Below are 15957 nucleotides of genomic sequence, written 5' to 3' on the forward strand. Positions count from 1 at the left end.
TTTTGAAGCTATATTTATTCATTGGAAAGTAAAGCCAAGTTTGCAGGAATATTTAACTTAATTTGATACATTTTGACATATCTGGAAGTCTAGAAAACTACCTTTTCTCTCTCCAAAAGCATGTATGTTGCATTTTTCATCATCTCCCTTAAACATATGATCTCAGACAGAGGTATACAAATCATCATAGACCAACATATGCAACTGGGAAAATACACATGACTGTTTATCTGAAGTGTTTCCAGAGATGTACCACAGCATCTGCCCTTTCTTCATCTGTCCTACGTTTCACACATTCAAATACTCTGTAAAAAGAGAGTGTGACAGAAACAAGGAGAGCATGTAGCATCAAGTTTAGTAATCGATTTAGGAGGAAAGTCTGGAAAAGGCTGCACATACACAGCAACAACAAAAAGTAAAATAGCACTTGAAGATGCAGAAACCCTGAAGACTAACAGTCCTCTGCACCTATCTGAGCTCTTGCTTAACTGTGCCACACAAAACCATGACTAAACCCTCAAATGTCTATGTGAAACTCTGTTTTCACATGCAACTCTGCTGTAAATCCATTGGAAATTATGGGGAATCCCTAATCATGAATCTGTCCACGTTCTGTAGAAATCCATACAAACAAATAAATTGAAACCTTGTAAACACTTTAAAATGTTAAAACAACCTTGTATTCAAAAATTCTGGAGGGTTGTGGTTCTCAATCTGCAACCCAGTACAAACATTTGTACAACCAGTTTATCAAGGCATATTTTGGAAGAAAATTACCATTAGTGTTCTGAACATTGTGTAATTACTGCTTAGAATAGGATCGTAGAATCATAGAACCATTGAGATGATAGAAGTATGTCTATTGGCTGCCCCTTGCATTATTTATTTTGGATATTTAACTTAGTTTAAGAGATAAACAATAAGCATTCTAATATCATAAGCTGACTGCAGATACTGCAAATGCAGATAAAAACTTGGGGTGATAGAGTGGTTAAAGTATTTACTGTTCCAGCTGACCCTCTCAGACAGTAACTCAAACACCCAATTTGTTTCCAAAATGCAAGTTTCAAGTATAGCATTAGGGAGAGACAGGGAAAAGGAGAGACTAGAGAAGTATCCATATGAAGAACACTTTTCCACTGTATCCATACAAATACCTATTTTATTTTTGTAGAACAATTCTTACTGCTTGACTATTTTAGACCTACACTAATGGAGCAACATAGGCCTGAATATCTATTTCTAAGGAAAGAAAGAAAAGAAAAAAGACTGAAATAAGGCATCCTGAATTTTCAAAGGGCCCTTTCTTCTAATCTATCTGCTTGGATAATGCATCCAGAGTGGCATTTTGTAATGACAGCAACTTTCCAACAAATCAATAGTTATTTAATTCCCAACAAGCTCTCGAGTCCATTAAACCTGATTACATTCACCCATTTCAGTTGGGTGCAGTTATTTTTCCTACACCGGCACTTAATCTATAACAGGAACTTATGAGAACTTTCAAAAGCAATTTCAACATCAATCAGCATAGAGTGAAAGGCACGATTTGCTTGTAATTATTTATTGGACAGGATGGCACAGGGTCTGACTGAGCTCTGGAGTCCGACCTTCACCCCCAAATTCTAATGGATCTGAAGGCCTGCTTGATGTGTGCAAGTGTGCTATCGTGCCTCACTGCACAGAGAAAAACAGCATCAGCTTGCATGTCCCAGAAGACAAAGGTTTTCAATACCTGATGGCCACTGTGCAATGCTCTATTTCTGTTTTAAACCTGTGTGTCTGATAGTAAGCCTAAAGTGAAGAACATGACTCACAGTCCTCAGTAGCTGAATGGACCTATATGGAAAACCTCCTGTTCGTGCAGCAGTCACTCCCCTAACACCAGCTAACTGCTGTAGTAAAGGAGCACAATGAAAATTTGCCTCTTCTTCACAGTTAATTTGACTGGTCACTAGCACAACACAGAAATACTGTCATACATGTGTGTGTCCCAACCCTGTTAATGCCTAGTATCGGACTGCTGCTAGGGTACACTGGTTTTTCATTTTGTCTATGCTTCAAAATGCTACCTGTATCCTTTCTTAATGTCTTCTAATACTGTAAGCAACAGAAAACTTTTAAAATTAGTGTCTGCATGATCTATTCCAAATCCTAAATCTAACAGCAGAAAACTCAGTCGTACCACTTTTTGATAACAATAAAATAAAACCAAGGCAACACGCAAACAACTAAATCTAGTAATTGCCAGTTAACTTTTGAAGTACACAACTTTTGCCCTGAAGCAAGACCTTACACATTCAGGGTTCAAAAGGATTAATATGATGTGCATATGTATTGTCTGAAGGTGCTGTATTTCTCTACACACAAAAACCACGGCCCCTTTTTTTTCCATTCAGTGTGATGCATAACATATGAATTAATGCGTATTTAACACTGTTCATATTTGCTGTGCTAAAACACTTAACCTAAACACATCATGGTAAGTTACTTTGTCTTACGACCTGCTGTGGGAATGCTGACTCCCTCAGAAACCTAGAATGGATAGCAAATCCTATGCCCTGTGGTCAACCTCGTGAAGCAAAGGCATGAATGTTAAACAGGAGACAAATCAATACAAGCAAATATAGCTCAACTACACCATTTATTCAGCCATGAGAGATGTCAATACTCAGATTAGGGTGATCCATCTTTTTGATTTCCTACTGTCTTTTCACTGACTACATGAGAGCTTTTGCCTGTATTAAAAGTGTTTGCTTTCTCAACCATAAAAATTCCAATTATTACTCTAAGTGCACTAGAGTTAAGTTGCTTGTTGGAAGCGGCCTTGCATTACCTGAACAAGTCCAGCGAAGTATGGTGCTGCCGGCAGAATCATTGGCACTCCATATGGATGTAGCAAAACTCCTTGAGACGACAACATGGTTTAAGTGATAGTATTACTCCCACTAAAGCTAAACACATCAATTGAAAGTTAGGGGAAAATCTATATACCAACTTCTTCCAAACTCAGAGCTAGAACCAAATAACTTCTGTCAGGGGCAAAGCCCACATCAGCTGTAAAAAAAAGAAAAAAATTGACGTCAGCAACTCTTAATGTTATAATTTTCTTCAGAGACAACAGATAGAGACAACAGCTGCAAACCTAACTCTACCCAAAAAGGAAGGTGCTATTCTGGGACCAGCTTAAGTAACATGACTGACCGAGTACTCATTATCAGTTCAGATTTTTTAAGTACTATACACATACAGATTGAATTTTGCACAGATCTACTGATTAGAATTAATTTTCCTGTGGGTTCTGGCACATACATGATAACAGTTACTATTAGAAAGCCATTTTGAAAATAAGCAGGTTTATCATGATTGTGTAAATACATATTTCCCTGTATTTATAAGCTGTTAAGCAATACTCATGAGAGTTTAGACTTAAGCCTGTTACACAGAAGATACATTCTGTTTCAAGTCACTGCATTTTTCTTGATTTTGAATATTTGAGCTAATGCAAGTGAAGTACTTCAATGAGTGCAAAATAGATTTTAATGGCTTTTCCAACCTTTCACAACATCCATGTTGTTATACATTTATTATAACTTTTAAAGAATATAACAAATTTGACCTTTAAGAGTATTTAATATCTGAATTAAACTTACACTATGAGACAAAAGAAAGAAATGGAGGCTGTTTTCCCCCTAAACAAAACAGGTTTGCTTTTTGCTGTGCTACTTGCAGGACATTCTCTTCCACAGCTAATCACTTTTTGTTTCAGACAAAACAGCCTTAGTTGTTAACACCTGCTTCACATGAAATGGATCTTCTGAGGCAGATATGACTAATGACAGGGATTACAATTGAGTACATTTTTTAATTCAATCAAGATTTAGTTAAATGCTCAGAACTTCATGTCACAAGTTAAAAAAAAAAAAAAATCCTCCTCTCCTACAGTCTTTAAATAGCCAGAGTGCTTCACATTACTAATTTCAGCTACTTGATTTTGTTGCATAATTACTTTTCCAGATAACTAATTGCAGACAAGATTTGATGTGATACTCAATTATTTAATGTCACATTTTGACCATCGTGAAAGGTTTTCAGTAATTGATTCTCATGTATCAAGGCAGCAATGTTGCACAGTTTGGAAATGTACCTTAGCAGCTGCATGTTGGCCCTCATTACTATCAGCCTCACACCACTTCTAACTTTAGATGTTGAATTGTGACCCTCTGTGATGCTGGCCTGAGAGACTGCCAACGAGGACAGTAATTGTCACAGGATGAAGTGTTGTTTACCTAGTTCCATCTCCTGTTGCAGAATCTGTTCACTTTTCTGCTGGTGATAATGCAATTTGCTGGTTATCTGATCATGGCTAGCTATTAATCATATTTCTTGTGTTTTGGATGGGTTTGGGTTTTTGGTTTTGGGTTGGTTTTGGTTTTTTTTGTGTTCTTATTAAGGAACAGAACTCTGCAGCCTAATTATTAAGCACACAGTAGGCTGACACATTGTGTATTTTGCCAAAAGATTTTCATAAATCCCAATACAAAACCAGTTATTAACTTCCATACAGAAAAATCTAAACACAAGGTCTACATGAGAAAGCGAGTTGCCATTACAACTTCATTAAGTACTTCTTTAAAAAGGAAAGTTCATCTTAAGTATTACCTTGTATTTGTTTGGTTTATAAGAGTTGCAATTGAGAGTTCGTTCACCTAGGAATGGAGACTATAAAATGGGTTCTGCAAGTTTCCACTGACATAAATAAGGATTGCTAAATTGCTCTGTAAAATGCCTACTTGTCTTTTTGTTTCCACATGTATGTATTTGATAAGACGTCAGAAAATCTAAAGAGCAAGATGATTTGTACAGGGAAGCACAGGCTCGAGGGAAGGTTTTCTGTGATCTGTTTTGGGACAGTTTTTGCTTAATGTTTTCGTTAATTACTCTGGCACAAAGCAACACACTGATGACAAAGTTGGAAGGTATTGTCAAGACTGAGAAGGATAGGAATATTATATAGGAAGAAGTGCTCAACCTTACAGACTGCACTGATAGAAATGAGATGAATTTCTGTAGTACAAAATATAAGGTCATGCTTCTGCTAATAACAAAAACTTCATTTCTAATCTCAGGAGGAAGAAAAGCAGAACCTCATTGCACCTGGTTAAGGACTTGGAGCTGGTAGTATGATGCCAATATGAAAAGACAAAGTATCAGTATTTCTTAGTAAGTTTTGTTGCTCAGTTATTTACGCAGAGGTACTTCAACAGCACAGAGTTTTTTTCACCCATGTTACAAAATATGGCAAATTCAACTCCAACAGCTCCAAAAAATCCTTTTTGTGCAGTTTAGTGGAGTAGAGCAACTCTGTTGTAACAGAAGTCTAAGAAAGTCTGATTTGTTTATCCTAGCAAAACAACCTGTGAACAGGGAAGAAAACAGTAGGAGGAAGCGACTGTTTAAGCTAAGGACAATCCTGACACTAAAAGAAAAAATAAATTAAAAAATCAAGAAAACACTAGTTGTAAATAAATTTAGGCCAAAAATACTGTTTTTCAAGTTATTTTTTAAAAGTACTTTGGTGTTGGCTAAGTGAGGGTCTAGAACAGCCTTTCATATTCAAAGCAACAAAAAAGGGTACCTTACAAATTATGTAATACCAATAGTAGTGGTAGTTTGAACTCAGCAGCTTATGGGGAGAGGACCCTTCCAATCCTGTGCAAGCAGTATAAACATTCAAGAATAACAAAACATCAAATGTCTAGAAAGCATTTATATTTACTACATTGCAGATTGTCATATATAAAAAATAAACTTTGAAAAGAAACTGTAGTTACCTGTTTTAATGAAATGATGCTTTGCTTGCCTCACTATAACAACATGCTTCTAAATGTATAGCTGTATGGCACTCCAAATCCAAGCTCTGACTTTCTGGTTGGGCTCTTTGATGATGTCCCATGTGTGCACCAGCTACCTAAGTTCGCACAAACCTCTGTGAATCAAAACCACAGAAGTACAATACAGCTTTACTCACATCTCCGCCCCGTGCCAAATGCTGAACTTACGCCAATGCAACTACATCAGCTTTACCAGTTCATACCAACATATTTCTTCTCCCTCCCAGCCACACATAAAAAAAGGAAATTTGCCTTCAGTTTTACCGTTCACCCTTAAGCATTAATGGGCATTTCTGTTCTGCAAGAATATAGTGAATACATGAATACATGAAGAATGCTGAGGACTCAGAGAATGAGCCAGAAGAGTATTAAATATGCTAATAGTTCTGTTTCACTTTAACAGGACCACTAGCATGATTAAGGTTAAGAATGGATCTAAATGTTATTGCTAGGACAAAGGCAGAATGGTCAGTACCAGGCACATCAATCACTTGTCTGAAGCCACTGACTGTGACAGTACTCACTTCCTGCCTACCCTGGGATTTTTACTCCCTGTAGAAAACCAAATGGGTGCATGGGGTGAAAAAGAGGAGATCATCTATTTTCAATAACTGCTCAGCTCTCTTTTCCATTACATTCTAGAAAACTATCAAGCTAGAATAAAATACAATGGCATGCTAAGCCTTTTTCAGTATGTTGATGGAGGGCATGTTTCCAGACTCTGGGGTTTGTTTCATGAAAAATTTGCAAGAATTTTCTGGAACAGAAACCTGACTTTAAAAAAATCAAAACCAGGATAAAAAACATGAAAGTAGATGGAAATAGTTATATATATAAATAGTTTTATATATAATAGATGAATAATATTTTTCTATGTAAAAGTCATATATATTGATAAAATATACAATCTTATTTGTTCCATTTCTGCAGAATTTTGCTACAAAGGCAGGTATTACTTAAAGGTTGTAAAGGTGCATGGCATAAGTTAAGCAAGCCAAGGGAGCAGTAGAAGGTCACACAACACAGGTATTTTAGGCCCAGCAGTCTAAAGCCATAATCGCACGTTTTCTTACAGAACCAAAGCTACTGACAGGAGTGCTCTCATAGTGATTTCACTGCACACTTGCTAAAAAGTCATTTGAAATGGGAAGGAAATGGAGACTTCCATACAGTACAGATGCACACAGAGAGAAATAAAGCTACAGGTATCCCTTGTAACTGGGACACACATTCAGTTGGAACAAGGAAAATAAAGATGCAAGAAGGGCCAAGATTTTAATCCTGCCTGCATACAACACTGAAATGGTGCATTAGACAATGAACAAAGTATTTCTCTAGGCAAAAACAGACTAGTTTTGCTATAATACAAGGGAAAACCAAACCAAACCAAACAAACAAGCAAAAAAACCCCCAAAACAAAAAAACAATGCTAAATAAAACCCCAAAGAAAAACACTTCAGCAACTTCCCAGGAAGCAACATTGCCTGGAAAAGGCAGATCCCTGCAATGCAGTCATCAACCAATCAATGATGTATGCTTTAATAAGATCCTGACAGAAATAATCTATTTAGACCATCTTTCTGCCAAATAATTAATTCTGCTTAAATCCTGTATCTAGTCTAAAATACCACAAACAATGATTCTTCCAAATGAACTTCAAATAATTTCTACTTCCTTCCAACACTGGCCTAACTTTCCAATCTCACAGATCATAAATAATTCAGGTACCACTTTGGCACCTTCATCATAGCTTATGCTATGTCATATCTGATTCCTTTAAGCTCTTCAATCTCCTGTTTTCTGGCCACCCTTCCTTTTCTCCAAATGCTCTCCATTTTCTATTTACGATGTCTCAGTGGTTTTCCGGTAAAGAAAAACCCAGAACTGAGAAAATCAAGTAGTTTCCTAAGTCTCCTGGTAGTTTCCATCACCCACAGCAACTTAAAATTATTGTCCCTGAAAAAGTATTATGGGCTCGGTAGCATGCAGACTGTGAAAGAAAAGGTAGCTGCCTTTGATCAGCACTGCCTGAAGTAAGCAGACCCAGGTATTAAATGATAAATTGGTAGGTAGAAAAAGCTGTCTTCCCCCACCCTCCCAACCACAACTGCTGCCACTGTTACAACTACCCCACTTGTCTATAAAGATTATTTCCACCTTGCTACATAAACTATTGGAAACCAAATGTTCTTCAAGGGCATCAGAAACATTATCTTCAGTTGCTGACCCTGTTGCAATCTTTTTTCTAACCAAAGCCTGAAGTACATGTAGGGGCTGTTCATGCCAAGTATCAATTGCCCAGCCAATTCCTATTACACTTCTCAGCAGAATCAAAATACAACACAGGTATTTTCATAACTTTTAAAGTAGAAAACATCACATACACAAATCAAAGATATCTACTGCTGTCATCCTGGTACAAGTATGCTGAATGCTGTCAGAGCTTGTTGAGCTTACTAAGCATCTCAGTGTGTAGAGCAAGAACACAGAAGCAGAAGAAGAAGATGGAGAGCCCATCTTTCTCCAGTATGTGAAACACTCGTGAAATGCAGCACATTTAGTATCAAGACATTTTTCTTCTGAACTTGAAGTTTATATATAAAAGTTACATTAGCTTTTAGACACAAGTGAAAAACTAGCTGCAGTTCCAGAGGACCCAAGCTTATTCTTTTGGTCAGAAACCAACAGTGCTTCAGTTGCCCTGAAGTTTAATTTTCTATCCTTTTTCTTTTAAATATACAATGGTGGCAAATTTAGACATTTCAAAAGTAAATAATAATAAAAAATATGGTCCTGCTGTCTCCAAGAGCTTCAGACAGAATCACCTCACACAAAACCTTAGGAAGCCTATTTGGGAAACAATTTGCCCTAGAAAACTCAAAGGATTGACATTACAGGCCATTTGGTCATACGTGATTTAAAGTGCAATATCTTAGCAACTGTGGGTCTTCTTTGGTTTGACTAGCTCCAAACTTTTTTTGTTGTCAGGACTGTGCATTGGTCCATGTGCTGCTCTAGTAGCTCACTGCCTACATAATTGCATGCATTGCACTACTTTTGAAATGTTCCCACAAAGTGCGCTTACTTTCCTATGTGCATTGCCCCATGACACATCCTTTTACTACCTCAGCAACTCATCATCACCTCCAAGCTCACTTCAGTCTATTCCTACCCAATCTATTACTGTGAACAACTGAAAGATCAATATCTTCCCCATATTACCTTGAATATTATGCTCCTTCATCTCCTTACTATGCTCGAAACTGCATCAATACTTCCTCCTACCATTTCCTGATACCAGGTAAGAACTTCCTATAAACATCTATGAATGTTCTTTCAACCAGTAAAACCTCCTTTTGGCAGAATGTCACACATAAATGTTGACTGGGGAATGAAGTGACTGCTGAGTAGCATGACGACCAGTATCTCTGCTCCTCTGCATGTTATCCATTTATATCCACCTTGACTGCAAATTCCTCTTGAAAAGAACTATGTCTAGTACAAGACAATCACACCTGTGACAGTAAAACAAAAGAACACACACTCAAAAGGTTTACATCTACACCTAGCTTCATTCTTTAAGAACCCATGAAGGCAAATATTTATCTAAATGGCTTCCTCTCCTCCAGATCCTTAGAAACTTTCAGTTCCTGCTTCATCTAGATTTGATGGATATGCATTTGTCTCTTGATAGCAAAGTGATCTAGCTTTCAGTGAGTTGCAAAACATTCACTTACATTTGTTTGATCATCATGTGCCGGACAGAGAGAGCAGCTTAAAAAATGCTGTTAAGGGATGCGTTTGTGGTTGGGCTTCCCTTTGGCTATCACAGAAAAGGATCTGTCATCATCTGTACATATCATGGCACAAAACCAGAGAACAATCTGTACACCACCATTCCCTGAAAAACAAACTAGCAAATAGCTACGGGAACACTTCAACTTGTCTGTGTTTTCATATGAATTAGATTCTGAATTGCAACTATGCTTGTCTTTTTTTACCAGCGTTCATGCCAAAATTTAAGCTGAACGAACCTGGGAATTTCAGTTATTTAGTGTGCTGGACACTGATCTAGGAAGGAGGATAATGTTAGACTACGCAGGATGTCGTGTAAAATCACCTTCTAAAGCTGCAAGAAGTAGTGCAGTGTACATGGTGACACGAGCCAATTGAAGGGCAGTTACTCCAATGAACAGCTCCATGGCCCTGTACAATTCTGTTTGTGAAGGGAGTGTCTCTCTTTGTCTCCTGTTATCCTGGGTGACTCAGCTGCAGAGCCAGATGAAAAACTCTTGCTTTAACTGCCAAGACTTGATTTTGACATGCATACATTACTACTTAGTCACAACACCAAAGAATGTGTTGCAAAGGTCTTCATTATGTTTCTTATGTCTTAATGAGCAGTGCATTGTGTTCCATCTCTTAGGGAGTTTTATAGAACCACAGAATGGCTTAAGTTGGAAGGGACCTTAGAGCCCATCAATGCCAGTCTCCCTGCCATGGGCAGGGACACTGATCAACTACACTTGGCTGCTCAAGGCCTCATCAAACCTGGCCTTGAACACCCCTATGGAGGAGGCATCCACAACCTCCCTGAGCAACCTATTCCAGCATCTCACCACCCTCATACTGAACAACTTCTTCACAAGATCCAGTCCAAACCTACTCTCCCTCAGCTTCAAACCATCCCCCCTTGTCCTGTTGCTATACAATTCCTATTGGTTGGCTACAGTAGCAAATAATTTGATTCTTCTTTGAGAGCAAACTCGTTCCAGTCTCCAGGCTATTTCAGTTATTTTTCACTGCTCTGCCCTTGAGTTCATCTGTCAGTTCTCTATAAGGTGAGATAAGCCTCCGATCTATGTGACGTTAAACAGTTTGGGATATTTTGTATGAACCTCTACAGCAGGCACTTTCAAGATCTCGTGCTTGTTTGACATCATGAAGTTACACAATGAAATGATGGGAAATGACATCCATCTTCCAGTGATAAGCAGTATCACATACATCTGTATTGTAGAAAATGTAAGGAGATACATATACATACATACACATATGCATTTCACAAAATGAGTGCTAGGATCATATTATCACAAATCTTCTTTAATATCATCCAGTTATTCTCTTCCACAATCTGGATCCAAGATGCCCAAGGAATAGGCCATTTTGAACATATTTTGCCAACAGGTAGAAGAAGGTTATAATCTTTCCCTCAGGGTACACCAATTTGCAAATACAGACTAACAGCAACAAAATAGTTTTTCCCTTGAAAATCATAAACAGACTAGTCAATATCCACTCTTAACAAATCCTATTGATGTACCCAAGCAATGCCATGATAGATGACCATCCATTCCACACAGGATTTTTGCCATTACATGAGCACACAACCAGTCTCCCTATCAGTTCATGGTTGTCTTGTTGACACCAACACACACAAACCAGGACCTTAGGAACAGAACAGTGTATTCTGTACCAGAGAAGCCACTTGCCCATCACTACCATCTATCAGAGGCTTTGGTTGTGTAGAGACAATAGATAGTCACATTTTTGGTGTTTGGTTTATTTGTTGGGGTTTTTTTGTCAAATCTGGTCAAGCAGACTTCTCCTAATTGCTGTAGTCAGGTTATTCTGACTACTGTAATCACAGAAAGCTATGACTTCTTCTTGACCTCAATTAGCACATTCATTATTCATCAAAGTAGAGTTTTTGTTCGCTTCCCTTGGGAACAGCACAGTATCACTGTGAGGATCTTTCAATACAACTTCATCCCCTAAATACTCTTGGGATTTGCTGACAATTAACAGCTACTCATTCCCCTGAGTAAAGCTCATATTAATAGGACTGCATGGTGAATCATGAGATGGTATTGAATCATGCCTCCTGTCTGTATAAATACATCATCCAAGCATCCCACTATGCCAAGTGCAACGGTTTGATTGCAGAAACCAGCACAGGGTACATATCCTAACTGAGCAGTGTGCCTTGGAGAAATAACCTATTCACACCCCAAAATAATATAGACCCTACAGATCTATAAAGGGACTAGGGGGAATTGCTGTTCACAACTGACAAGTTTCATATTCTCCAAAGATAAAATGTCAAGACTTTGAAGGCTATAATTCAGTTCTTTCAAGACATCCACAATAGTTTTTTAGTACTGAAATTTAGCCAAGAACAAACTAGGAGCATCTGAGGCAAGCAAGATTTGGCTGAAAGCAAAGCTCAGCTGATAGGAACTTCACCGCCAAATCTGAATAAAGTTAAGAAAGCTTTTTCAACTTCATTGCTACTTTGTGTCTTAATTCAATCTCCTAATGCAACTGTGTTTGGAGACACACCTAATCCTATGTTCATTCACCACTCCGAAACTCAGCCTGATGCATTACAGGTAGCTGCTGTGCATGGTCTGTCCATCCAACAGGTTCCACAGCACAGGATTACCTACCTCTTCCTCAGGTGGGTCAGATTACTTCTGCCCATAGTCTGAGGGTTTGTGACTGAGGACAGGCCACTGTTAGTGGAATTGCTCTGGTACTCTCTGCAAGCACTTTTGTGTAAACAGCTAGTACATAGAAAGTAAGAAAGAACTTCCCTGGATTAAGGTTCAGGAAAACTTCCAGGTACTGCAGTCAACAGATCTCACCTTTAAAGAATCACATCGTATATTTTCTTTTCTGCTCTCCTCCAAAGACCTCTTGGACTATATTCTAATTATTCATTATACATTCTGTCCTAACTAACTATTCTTGCAAACAAGAGACTTCAGCACCCACAGTGGATACTGGATTCATGTGAACACTTGATTTCTAATGCTATCTCTCACAACTTCCTCAGGCCAGTGTAAACCTATGGGGATCGTGCCACTGCTCTGAATAGCAGATGAGGATAGAGCAAGCACTGAAGATCAGGAAACCATAACACTGTTGTGTCTATGCAAGATGGTAAACACCTTTTCTGTCATCCTCTTCTCAACACTCTTGGTTAATTCCCTTTTATATTAGAAGGAAATAAAGAATGATCTTGTAAATCTTGCTTTCATTCAGGTTTTAATCAAACTTTGTCAGTGTCCTGGGAGTACACCAACAAGGACTGGTGTAAATTTGTGCAGAGGACAATAGAAGAAGATTATTTCTGGCTTTATTGAAATCAGTACTTTCACTGATATTAAGGTTATTAGTTGGGGCTAAGACTTGGTTGCTGCAAAATTAAGACAAAGAGTATTCTCCTTGCAAGACCTGACACGTGTCCAGTTCTCCTGCACTGCAACTCGGGAGGATTAGACATCAAAATTTTAACTCAAACTCTTTGACTTAAAGCATCTTACCTTTTCTCAAGATTTTCCAATAGTGATGTCCCTAAGCAGAAGAAATACAACCCATGACGCTGTTTAGTAAAAAAGAAACAAATCAGCAAGACGTGTGAGCACCAGGGACAAATAAAAATCAGAGATTTTATATCCCACTACAAATTTTTATTTGTGTTGCTCAACAAACATAAACTGCACTGAAAGTTCATATCCTGTTGTTCCCACACAGACAACAACTTATGCACATCTGAATTATAAATGCTATTATTGGAAAATCTCTCTGGTATTTCAATGACAGAAAAGTGTTACACCGCTGCTTTACAGAGCTGCCACGTTTCAGGATAATTAGTGAGTCAGCTGGGACTAGTGAATTCCTAAGGAAATTATTTTCAAAAGTTTTTATAATTCCCTCAGATTTTTTTCTTAATGATGAAGTTTCCTTCACAGCCTGCTTCCTTCGATGCCTCTGTAATCTAGTACTACCTCACGAGCAATGCATGCTAACAACTTTTCTTGTTGTCTACTGATCTGCTTGGCCATTTATGGCACTAGTAAAAGAGCTGAATTTCTTGACTATTTTTCCTCTACCCCATTAGGTCTTTAAGATCACATAAGCAAAGCACTGAAGAGCTTTGTGCTCCTCGTGAAGCTATGCAAATAACCAACATCCACCACTGTCACAGATCAGACCCTGCCTGCTCTAATGGAGCTCACTTCATAAATCTGTGCCTTAGTCTCCATAAAGCAGTTTCAAAGTCCATTTTCTGCTGAAAGTGAGCACAAACCACTTCTCTGATTTTAGTGCAAAGAGGCACTTAAAACTACTTTCAAGCAAAATGTATAAGAATACGATGATGAGAGAAAATGCACATGAACTCTACAACACATTATTCTCACAGCAAACCTAAGGATAACATCCTTGGTGGAAGTCAATAAACTGTGCCTATCTAGTCCTGAGGAAATTCTGACCCTGGTTTTCCCTCCTGTTAAAATCCATCTCTGCATTGCATATCAGGAAAAAAAAGAAGCCTATGAATGCTCCATTCCCACACATGCCTTTGAAGACACCTGCATGTTGGGCTTGGTAGTGTTCAAACACTGGTTTGTTTATAACAGCGGTTCCTAAGAGACAAACTCTACCAAACCATTTAGCAATAAGCATTATAGAAAAAAACAAACAAACAACCCAGAAAAAAACAAACACCAGCTAAACCCACAGTTCCTTCCGCTTCTACCCCTCACCGTGTTTCTGGAAACACCTTGAGAACAAAGTTGCCTACAGACGGCATGACCCTGGCCCTGCTTCAGCATTTAGGTATCTGTATTTAAAAGTTCTTGTTTGAGTTTTCATTCCTCATGTGTTTGTGGAGAGTCAAAATTGCAAGTGTAATCCCCCAAATCTCTTGAGGAGTATTTACTGACACTTGAAGGGATGCATCTGAAATCCCTGATTTATGTCCACGAATTTACTGCTGCTGCACTTGCCTAGGTGAAAAAGACATGACAAAGGATTTCTAACAAGTCCTTCCACAAACATGAAGAATTTTCATCCTGTGCTAAAAACTGAATGCCTTTTTGCAAAATGACATTTAAACAAACACCTGAAACATCCATTCCTTATGTACAGACAAGAGAGAGTTTAGCTCATGGTAAAATGATATTGAACAACTTTATTTCAACGGAAAACCTGTGTACATAAACCAACCACTTTACACTGACAGCATTTCACAGAATCACCAAGGTTGGAAGAGACCTCAAAGATCATCAAGTCCAACCTGTCACCATAGACCTCATGACTAAACTATGGCACCAAGAGCCAAGTCCAATCCCCTCTTGAACACCTCCAGGGATGGTGACTCCACCACCTCCCTGGGCAAAGGCCTCAAGTGTACACATAGAAGAACCAGCTATAGATAGCTGTAGCTCTCTAACCATCTGCAGTGGCAGCTCATTAGCCATGAAAATACTACAAATTCTTCCTTAAACATTTTTAACAGGCAACAGAAGCTACAGAAGATCTAATTTTAGTGTTTTTTCTTCTCTAGTGTCAGGAAAATTTTCTTCTATGTTTTATTTTTGAGGCAAACCCAATCACATTCTGTGCAGCTGGAATTTTTCAGTGACATACTTCATCCAGTGAGCATAGTGGACATCAGTGTTACATAAAACACCTTTAAACAGTTGACAGGTACATTAAAACAAAACAGAAAACTTCAAAAGTAGATAATGAAAGAAGCACTCTTCCAACAGATACTCCATCCATAGAAGAGTCAAGTCCTACTCAAGTGTTGTCTGCCTGCTTGCACAGTGGAACTTAGCAGGGCAGTACCAAGGGTTGTCTGCCCTGGCTATGAACCGTCAAGAGTAAAAGCGGTTTGAGCACCGAGTTCCCCAACTGACACTCTTGTAACAGCATAAACTTCTAGTCAAAATTAGTTCAAGTTAATTAATACTTTTCCTGTAATCAGTAAGAGTTCATCAGTAGCTGTTTCATTAATGACTGAAAGAGGATACACATTTCTCATGTTTGTATTAGCATTCACAACTCAAGAGCATTATTTCAGGATAAAATGTATGGTGAAGTCAATTTAGTAGTGGCAAAATCAACTTAACCCATGTGTTACAAACCAGAAATTCATTACAAAATAAAACTGTCTGAGATCATCCTTTTTTCTTTTAAATGGAGTATCACTTATTCAACCAAAATAAAAGCCCATTGTGCAAATACTAGACAGCTAATTACATAATGTACC

General features: G+C 38.2%; 1 protein-coding gene across 42 annotated transcripts in view; it reads right to left on the reverse strand.

Annotated features, from left to right (window-relative positions):
• The window catches only part of RBFOX1 (RNA binding fox-1 homolog 1), an 840672-nt gene that overhangs the window by 257651 nt on the left and 567064 nt on the right, over positions 1-15957 (reverse strand). For 11 of the 42 annotated variants that reach the window (XM_054180678.1, XM_054180676.1, XM_054180679.1 and 8 more), the window contains 2 exons: positions 5835-5989; positions 2837-3057 (listed from right to left, as the gene is read on the reverse strand). The exons of the other annotated variants lie outside the window; for them this stretch is intronic. In XM_054180678.1, the coding sequence (XP_054036653.1) occupies positions 2837-2923 (87 nt within the window). In that variant the 5' untranslated portion in view covers positions 2924-3057; positions 5835-5989. The remainder of the gene's footprint in view (positions 1-2836; positions 3058-5834; positions 5990-15957) is intronic. 42 annotated transcript variants of the gene reach the window in all.

This window comes from Dryobates pubescens, chromosome 4 (genome assembly GCF_014839835.1).
Source record: "Dryobates pubescens isolate bDryPub1 chromosome 4, bDryPub1.pri, whole genome shotgun sequence".
Classification (NCBI taxonomy): domain Eukaryota; kingdom Metazoa; phylum Chordata; class Aves; order Piciformes; family Picidae; genus Dryobates; species Dryobates pubescens.